The sequence below is a fragment of the Argentina silus genome, assembly GCF_951799395.1.
Source record: "Argentina silus genome assembly, contig: scaffold_248, whole genome shotgun sequence".
NCBI lineage: Eukaryota > Metazoa > Chordata > Actinopteri > Argentiniformes > Argentinidae > Argentina > Argentina silus.
This window is the reverse complement of record NW_028153029.1, coordinates 25424-35423: the sequence shown is the minus strand read 5'-3', so window position 1 is coordinate 35423 and position 10000 is coordinate 25424. Positions and strand designations below refer to the sequence as shown.

Sequence of the window (10000 nt, the reverse complement as noted above, 5' to 3'; positions counted from 1 at the left end):
TGGCTCACATCAACATCCCTGCCAACCAGGTCAGAGGTCAACCCTCCTGTTGGGCTAACCCTAACTCTAACTCTAACCCCTATCTCTAACCCTGACAACAAGGTCAGAGGTCAACCCTCCTGTAGGGCTAACCCTAACTCTAACTCTAACCCCTATCTCTAACCCTGACAACTAGGTCAGAGGTCAACCCTCCTGTTGGGCTAACCCTAACTAACTATCCCCCAACCATCAACCATCAATCAGAAACCAGATATCGACCATCTCCCAATCAGAAACCAGATATCTACCATCTCCCAATCAGAAACCAGAAACCAGATGTCTACCATCTCCCAATCAGAAACCAGAAACCAGATATCTACCATCTCCCAATCAGAAACCAGATATTTACCATCTCCCAATCAGAAACCAGAAACCAGATCTGAATCTCTGAATCCTGAGACGTCACCCAGTTGAAATAACAAGTGGACCAAGTGGACCTTGACTAAATCATCATCTCATTCTATTCTATTCAATTGTGTCCCCCCGCCCCCCTCACCCCCACCTCTACCCGCCCCCCCCCCTCTCACCCCCACCTCCCCCCTCCACAGGCACAGGACTTCCGTATCTACACCCAGGAAGTGTTGGAGTTTGGGGAGAAGGTGTCCTTCCTGCTGCTGCTGCCCCCCTGTGATGACGTGTGCACCCCCCCGGGCCAGAACAACCCCTACTCCCCCCGCTCTGGCTTCCTCACCCTGCCCCTGCAGATCTTTGAGCTGGGTCAGTACCAGGACCGCTCCTTCATCCACCTATGGAGTTAATCAGAGGAGGCTGGTGGAGGCTCATTGTAATGCATGGAACGGAATGAGTAATGGTATCAAACATGTGTGTTCTTCATTTGTCCCTGCAGGGGAACCCTTTGAAGAACCCTTTTGGGTTCCATGTTGAACCTTCTGTGAAAAGGGTTCTACGTTGAACCCAAAAGGGAAGGGGTCTACATCGAACCCAAAAGGGTTCTTCAAAGGGTTAGGGTTAGACAGGGACACATGAAGAACCATTTTAGGGTTAGGGTTAGGGTTAGGGTTAGACAGGGACACATGAAGAACCCTTTTAGAAGCCTTTTTCCAAGAGTGTAGCTGATGTTGTCATGGTTGTGTGTGTCCAGTCCATTTCGACGCCTACAGTCCCAGCTTCATCGGTCAGTACTGCCGGGTGTCTGCCTTGCTGGAGCTGGAGTCTCTGATGTCCCAGCAGACCCTGAGAGAAGCCTTCTCTGAGACGGAGCTGAACACCGCCAAGCAGAAACACCAGCAGGTCCACACACACATGCAGGTGAGGAGCACACACACACACACACACACACACACACACACACACACACACACACACACACACACACACACACGCATACACACTGTAGAAACACCAGCAGGTCCACAGACACATGCAGGTGAGGAGCACACACACACACACACACACACGCATACACACTGTAGAAACACCAGCAGGTCCACACACACATGCAGGTGAGGAGCACACACACACACACACACACACACACACACACACACACACACACACACACGCATACACACTGTAGAAACACCAGCAGGTTCACACACACACATGCAGGGGAGGAGCACACGCACACACACACACACACACACACACACACACACACACACGCATACACACTGTAGAAACACCAGCAGGTTCACACACACACACACACATGCAGGGGAGTAGCACACACACACATACACACACACACACACACACACACACACACACACACACACACACACACACCATCAGTCTTTGAACGTAGTCCTTGATGTCTCTTGTCGTCTCCCAGCAAATGGAGGAGGTGTGGCGTGAGGCGCGGTGGATGATGGACGCCCTGCAGTACGCCCGCTACAAGCAGCCCTCGGGGGGCGTGTCCCTGGGCTGGGTCATCGACTTCTCCAGGGAGACGCTCCCTGACCCGCCCCGCTCCACCTCCTCCCAGCCAGACTACCTCCCCTCCCCCCTGCCCTCCCCCCTGCCCTCCCCCTCACCCAGCCGCAAACACTCAGGTGAGACCCCGTCCTGACCCCCGTCCTGACCCCCGTCCTGATGATGATAATGGTGATCTGTGTGTGTTCAGCATCTTAAACATAGACATAATGCTGCTAATGCTAATGCTAATGATAATGATTATGATAATGATAATGATAATGATAATGATAATGATAATGCTAATGCTAATGATAATGCTAATGCTAATGATAATGATAATGATAATGATAATGATACTGTAAGCTCTGCGAAAGCACACACGCCTGAATTGACCATGAAATACACTTAAACACATGTCAGACATGGGATGAGATGGACAAAGGCTTTAATAAAACAGTAGAATAAAGATAATACCAGTAAAAGACGGTGGTGTTTACATCTACATAGAGGGATGGATGTGTGTTTGATACCCACCTGTACAGTGATGGTTGTGTGTCTGACCGCCCCCAGACTTCCACGGCCTGTCGGATGAAGAGGGCTCCTCGGAGGTCTTCCTCACCACCGACAGCGACTACGACTCCAGCCGTGCCCAGAGCCCCCGCGAGCTGGACCTCCTCCCCCCCTCCTCCCCCCTGTCAGCCCCCCTCCACCCCACCCGGGTGAGAGACTCCACCCCCGACGTCCTGCAGGCGTCCGAGCCCCAGGCTGGGCTGGGGGAGCGGGGGGGAGGCGGGGGAGGAGGGGGGGACAGGCGGAGGGGGAGAGGGGGAGGTCTGGAGCTGTTTGACAGTGACTTCATCCTCCCCAGCAGACAGATTGAGCTGCTGAGGATCACAGAGAAGAGACAGGCCTTCTGTGTCCGAACCAGCAGCCTGGAGTTCCCCTCCTCCACCCACCCCTCCTCCCTCCTCCCCCCCTCCTCCCCCTCCTCCCCCTCCGCCTCCCCCCAGCGCCGCTGGCACAGACCCTCCTCCGTGGACCGCTGTTGCTCTGGCGACAGATGCCCTCCGCGGCCCCCTCCCCCCGCTCGCACCCTATCAGAGGACAGCGGCACCCAGAGGCTAAGCTCCGCCCCCTCGTCAGGCTGGCACGCCACGCTGCGGGTGTACCCCCAGTACCACACGGGCCTACCCAGGGAGACCAGCGTCAAGGTGGGCTAGGGGTCAGGACCGGTCAGGACCAGCTAGGGGTCAGGGCTAGGGGTCAGGGCTAGGGGTCAGGACCGGTCAGGACCAGCTAGAGGTCAGGGCTAGGGGTCAGGGCTAGGGGTCAGGACCAGTCAGGACCAGCTAGGGGTCAGGGCTAGGGGTCAGGGCTAGGGGTCAGGACCGGTCAGGACCAGCTAGGGGTCAGGGCTAGGGGTCAGGACCGGTCAGGACCAGCTAGGGGTCAGGGCTAGGGGTCAGGGCTAGGGGTCAGGACCGGTCAGGACCTTGTATAGACATGAACCACGGACATGAAATGACGTGTGAATCAAATGAAATCTAGTAATATCAATGTCTTTCTCTATCTCTCTTTCTCCCTACTCCTCTCTCCCCTCTCCCCCACCCTCCCCCAGCTGAGGGTGACTCCCGGTACGTCAGCGAGGGAAATGGTGCAGCTCGTCGTCACAGAGATGAACGCTGTGTCACTGCGGCTGCTGGGGGGCGTCTCCGTGGCCGGGATTGGCGTGTCCGTGTCTGTGGCCGGGGGAGGGGGAGGGGGAGGGGGAGGCGTCTCCGGCGGTGGCGTGGGGGAGGAGCCGGAGCAGCAGCAGTGTGTGTACGGGCCAGAGCAGATGGAACACTTTGGGCTGGTCCTGGTGGTGGAGGAGAGGGAGAAGTGGCTGCAGGACGACTTCTGCCCCCTCCAGCTGCAGAACCCCTGGCTGAGGGGCCGGCTGTGTGTCCGCATCAAGGACTACTCCCCCCTGGCCCTGCAGTACAGCAGAGCCACCACCGTCTGACCCCCACGCTCCCAGGGAGCCGGCCCAGGGAGAGAGACTGGCTCTGGGTTGGAGGGAGACAAGTTCCCCTTTGGAAACATGGAACTATGAACTTATGTGAACTATTTATACATGGGCCAGAGGGGACACCGTAGGATGTGAAAGGAAGCTTGAACTCCTTATTTCTACCTTTTCGCCTCCTCCTCTGTTTCAGACTCTCTCTCTCCTTCTCTCCTTCTCTCCTTCTCTCCTTCTCTCCTTCTTGCTAACGCGTAGCTACTGTAGCTACACAACCTTTGTCTGTTGGCTTGGTTGTTTTCTGGAATACGGCTGTGAGACTGCTGTTTCCATGAAGTCACACACACACACACACACACACACACACACACACACACACACACACAGACAAACACCCATCCATGTAAACGTCCTCCCAGGACAGTTTGACATCGGTTTGTCATCTGGAGACCAAATGAACAGAGAGAAGAAGAACATTCACACCATCAGTAAACAGATGGAGCTGAACGGACCTGGCGATGACACGAACGCCATGACATCATCCCTCCAGCCAGCAGACAGACAGATAGACAGACAGGCAGACAGACAGACAGGCAGGCAGACAGACTGGCAGACAGACAGACAGACAGACAGACAGGCAGGCAGGCAGGCAGACAGACAGACAGGCAGGCAGGCAGGCAGACAGGCAGACAGACAGGCAGGCAGACAGACAGACAGACAGACAGACTGACAGACTGACAGGCAGGCAGGCAGGCAGGCAGGCAGGCAGACAGGCAGGCAGACAGGAGAGGGAGAGAGGGAGGAGGGAGAAGGAGAGAGGGAGGAGGGAGAGAGAGAAAGAGGAAGGAGAGAGAGAAGGAGAGAGGGAGGAGGGAGAAGGAAGGAGGGATGAGGGAGAGAGAGGGTGAAGGCCCTGTCTACTTTCTGGTGTTTCAGTTCAAATCAACATGACTTTCTATTCTGTCTCGTCATTGGACTGCATGTCCAGACGGTAGAAACACACTCTGCGTCATGCAGACTCTCTCACCAACAGAACCATCTCATCTATGGAGAAGCGTACAGGTGGACTTGTTCCTTGGAAGGAACAAAACCCAAGAAGAACAAAAAGAAAGACAAGCAATCCTTGACTTGGACATATCTGTATATCTAGATATGTTTTGCGTTTGTTTCGTTGTGATTTGAGAAGCTCATCAATCTTCCAGGAAGAGCCGTTCTAGAGTCATGCCGTGCTAGCAGTTAGCCGTTAGCTGTTAGCAATTAGCAGATAGCAGTTAGCTGTAAGCTGTGCTAGCAGTTAGCTGTTAGCAATTAGCGGATAGCAGTTAGCTGTGCTAGCAGTTAGCAGATAGCCTGAACCAGTGCAGTGTTTTTGTGTTCCCCAATTTGCTGGTATTCTAGTGTCACCAGTACAGAGGTGTGTATATTCCACTGGACCAGTACAGAGGTGTGTGTATTCCACTGGACCAGTACAGAGGTGTGTGTATTCCACTGGACCAGTACAGAGGTGTGTATATCAGTCTCTGTCTGTACAGTGATGTGACTTTCAGATGCAATGGAACCAGGAATCTGCAGGCTCTGGTTGAAGTCAGGCCCCTATCCTCATGTTCATCAGACAGACAGACAGGCAGACAGACAGACAGGCAGACAGACAGACAGGCAGACAGACAGACAGGCAGACAGACAGACAGACAGACAGACAGGCAGACAGGCAGGCAGACAGGCAGGCAGGCAGACAGACAGACAGACAGAGAGAGAGAAAGACAGACAGGCAGGCAGACAGAAAGACAGTACTAGTACATCCAGATATACCGATCATCTCCTTCAGGAAGTCAGGTCAACTAGATTGAGTGATCAAAGTAGCAACAAGGAAGTCATTGTCGCCTTCTAGATTGAGCAAGGTCAAGCCCTTCTCTACTGGAGAACGTGGAGGGTTCTAGAACGTTCCATTAGAACATAGCTGGGGTTTAGATCGTTCCATTAGAACATGCTGGGGTTTTGAACGTTCCATTAGAACATGCTGGGGTCTAGAGCCTAATATTAGAACATGATGGGTTCTAGAACATTCCATTAGAACATACTGGGTTCTAGATCCTAACATTAGAACATGCTGGGTTCTAGAGCCTGGCATTAGAACATGCTGGGTTCTAGAGCTTGACATTAGAACATGCTGGGTTCTAGAAGGTTTCCATTAGAACGTTCCAGGTTCTCAGAGCCTGACTGGAGTGTTTACAGAGTTTCCTTTCCTTCTTTCCTTCCCTAAAGAACAACCTTGTGTTTACGTGTTCCAGAAAAGAGTTGGCGATGTTGCGATGTTGATGTTAAGCTGAAGGTTTCTTGTGTTTAGGGTTAGATGTGTTCTTCATTCAAGGACATAAAACACCAAACCAACAGAAACACCAGAGATCTTCTACATAAGGGACGAGAGGCTGAATGTATGTGTTGTTAATGTTAGGGTCACAGTCTGCTGCAGTCACAGGGGTCAAAGGTGAAGAGTCGTTGGTGTGATAGACTCTAGTCTTTCCCAGAGGGATGGAGGGTGTCTGTGTGTGTGGGTGTGGGGGGGGGCAGTATAAAGTCCCCCCCCCCAGTCACAGGAGAGAAGCCCTCATCTTTACTGGGAGATGCTGGCAGATCCACTTAGCACAGTCATGAAGGAGACATCGCGGCATTTTTTTTAAATCTATTTTTATTGAACAATAAATGAACATTATAAAATAAAACATGGTTGTTTTGGAGCATTGCTTTGTAACACATCCTGTCACAGACATGAACCCGTGGAAACCCTTCAAGATCTACCCAGGGTTCAGCTGGGTTCTAGATGATGGAGTTGGAGGCGTGCAGGGTCACACAGTGGTGGGTGAACAGGGAGTCCAGCAGGGGGCTGAACACGCGGCCCCGGGGGGCTGAACACACGGCCCCGGGGGGCCCTGTGGTGAGAGTCAGGAGGATGTGGAGGAGGTGGTGCTCCATGGTACCAACGTATAAATGGTGTGTTTGATACCGTTCCTCATTCCGTTCCATGTCCTCCGATTTCTACCTCCACCAGCCTCCCCATGTATCTACCCGTGGTTCAGAAGCACACTGGAAAATACCTTTGGCTTGGTTCCAAGACTTCAAAAATACATCTTTCCTCCCTCCCTCGCTTCTAATTACTAAGAGGAGGGGAGACAGAGGGATGCATGTCTCAGGTTCAGCAAGGCAGGGTTTCAGGAGGACGACCATCACAGAATTAGAATTCATAGGAAGATGCAGACTCACCTTCCTGCCCTATGAATATCCCTGTTACTATGTCACCCGGCCCTCTGGAGGCAGATCTGGACGAGGAGGAACGGTAGAAACGTCTCACTGGTTCCGACACATCAGGGGAGGCTGGTGGAGGTAGAAATCGGAGGATGGGTGCTTCATGGCAGGCTTATGGAGGTAGACATCAGAGGACGGGCTCTTCAGAGGAGGTTGGAGGAGGTAGAAATCGGAGGACAGGCACATTGTAATCTAGAAAGTTTCTCATTCTTATCTGCTCACTGAGGCCGTTTGCAGTTCTACATCAGTTCTACATCAGTTCTACATCAGTTATACATCAGTTATACATCAGTTCTACATCAGTTCTACATCAGTTATACATCAGTTATACATCAGTTATACATCAGTTATACATCAGTTCTACATCAGTTATACATCATTCTATCTATGATAATAGAACATGTCCATGTTCATTTCATGGGTCCTGACTTCTGTCTTTTAATACAGAAAGGCTGAGTAGGATTCTGCAGGGCCATACCACCCCTCACCCCCCCACCCCTCACCCATACACCCCCCCTCCTTCTCCCCTACACCAACAACCCCCCGACCCCCCTCCTTCTCCCCTACACCACCACCCCCCCACCCCCCTCCTTCTCCCCTACACCACCCCCCTTCTTCTCCCCTACACCAACAACCCCCCGACCCCCCTCCTTCTCCCCTACACCACCACCCCCCCACCCCCCTCCTTCTCCCCTACACCACCCCCCTTCTTCTCCCCTACACCAACAACCCCCCGACCCCCCTCCTTCTCCCCTACACCACCACCCCCCCACCCCCCTCCTTCTCCACTACATCACCAACCCCCCCCCTTCTCCCCCTCACCCCCCCCAACCCCCATACACCATGTGTTTTCTCATCCCCTGAGCAAATAAAAAAGCTGCATGCTTCCCTGTCAACAGATACTACACACAGTGACATGCAGATGGACCCCCCCTCTCTCTCACACACACACACACACACACACACACACACACACACACACACACACACACACACACACACACACACACACACCACACAAACACACACACACACACACACACACACACACCACACACACACACTCACCCACACAAACACACACACACAGCATGCTCACTAAGCTTTACTATATACAGAGATGTGCAGATGAACATGTATACAAACCTGCAGGTTCACACACACACACACACATACAGACACACACACACTAACACACACACAAACACATACACACTCACAGACACACATAGACACACACACACACATACAGACACACACACACACAGATACACACACACACAGGCACACACACATTTATTACACACAGGAATTACATAACACACACACACACACACACACACACACACACACACTCCAGCACGCTGCACCTTTAAGAGAAGCCCTTGACAGTTTATCGACAGTAACTTAAGAATTGAGCAGGATCCTGACACCTCCTAGTTTAACCTGACACGCAGGAAGACCCAGGCTAATGTTAGCCCTGGAATAGGTGGTGTCTGTGTGTGTGTGTGTGTGTGTGTGTGTGTGTGTGTGTGTGTGTGTGTGTGTCTGTATGTGTGTGTGTGTGTGTGTGTGTGTGTGTGTGTGTGTGTGTGTGTGTGTCTGTGTGTGTGTGTCTGTGTGTGTGTGTGTGTGTGTGTGTGTGTCTGTATGTGTGTGTGTGTGTGTCTGTGTGTGTGTGTGTTTGTGTGTGTTATGACAAGACGACTGTCGGGCAAGTGACAGAATCTGTCGTTCCTCTCATTCCATTACCATTCCCCTCCTCCTCTCCTCTCCTCTCCTCTCCTCTCCTCTCCTATCCTCCCTCCTCCCTCCTCTTCTCCCCCTCCCTCCTCCTCCTCTCCTCTCCTCTCCTCTCCTCTCCTCCCTTTTCTCCCTCCTCTTCTCCCCCTCCCTCCTCCTCTCCTCCCTCCTCCTCCTCTCCTCTCCTCTCCTCTCCTCCTCTCCTATCCTCCCTCCTCCTCTCCTCTCCTCCTCCTCTCCCCTCCCTCCTCCTCTCCCCCTCCCTCTTCCTCTCCTCCCTCCTCCCTGTCTCTGATCACCTGTTCCTCCCAGTACCCACCACTCCCCCCAGCAGCAATAGTCTGGTGGGTGGGAAAACCACTCCTCTCCTCCCTCCCTCCCTCTCCCTCTCCCTCTCCCTCCCCCCCTCCCTCTCCCTCTCCCTCCCCCCTCCCCCCCTCCCCCCAGGGCCTATAAACCTTTAAAGCACCTATAAACCACTTGGCAGGGCGTGTTTGATGTTTTTATGAAGATCAGCCTTATTGTTCCCCAGAGATGAGTCTACTGGCGCCTTGCAGCTCTCTGGAAGAGCCAGAGGAGGGAGAGAGAGAGTGTGTGTGTGTGTGTGTGTGTGTGTGTGTATGGGAACTGTGTGTGTGTATGGGAACTGTGTGTGCGTGTGTGTGTGTTGCATGCTTGTGCGTGCGCGCGTGCGTGTGTGTGCGTGTGCGTGCCTGCTTGTGTATGTGTGTGTGTGTGTGTGTGTGTATATATTAACTGTGTGTGTGTGTGTGTGTGTGTGTATATATGAACCGTGTGTGTGTGTGTGTATATGAACTGTGTGTGTGCGTGTGTGTGTATATATGAACCGTGTGTGTGTGTGTGTGTGTGTGTGTGTGTGTGTGTATGAACCATTTGTGTGTGTGTATATATATGAACCGTGTGTGTGTGTGTTTGTGTGTGTGTGTGTAGACTGGGGCAGTAGCATGCATACTTGTTTTTGAAGTAGAGCTGTGTTGTTCACATGGGGCAAGATGAATGGAGCCGCACCCCCCCCCCCCC

At 52.8% G+C, this 10000-nt stretch overlaps 1 protein-coding gene across 1 annotated transcript in view; it reads left to right on the top strand.

Annotated features, from left to right (window-relative positions):
- The window catches only part of ankfn1b (ankyrin repeat and fibronectin type III domain containing 1b), a gene marked incomplete at both ends in the record, with an annotated part of 15374 nt that extends 11455 nt beyond the window's left edge, over positions 1-3919 (top strand). Inside the window, 6 exons of the mRNA XM_083697576.1 lie at positions 1-29; positions 588-756; positions 1142-1308; positions 1832-2051; positions 2485-3125; positions 3533-3919. The exon at positions 1-29 is cut by the window's left edge and continues 122 nt beyond it. Of these exons, the coding sequence (XP_083553702.1) occupies positions 1-29; positions 588-756; positions 1142-1308; positions 1832-2051; positions 2485-3125; positions 3533-3919 (1613 nt within the window). The remainder of the gene's footprint in view (positions 30-587; positions 757-1141; positions 1309-1831; positions 2052-2484; positions 3126-3532) is intronic.
- Between the last annotated feature and the right edge of the window lie 6081 nt (positions 3920-10000).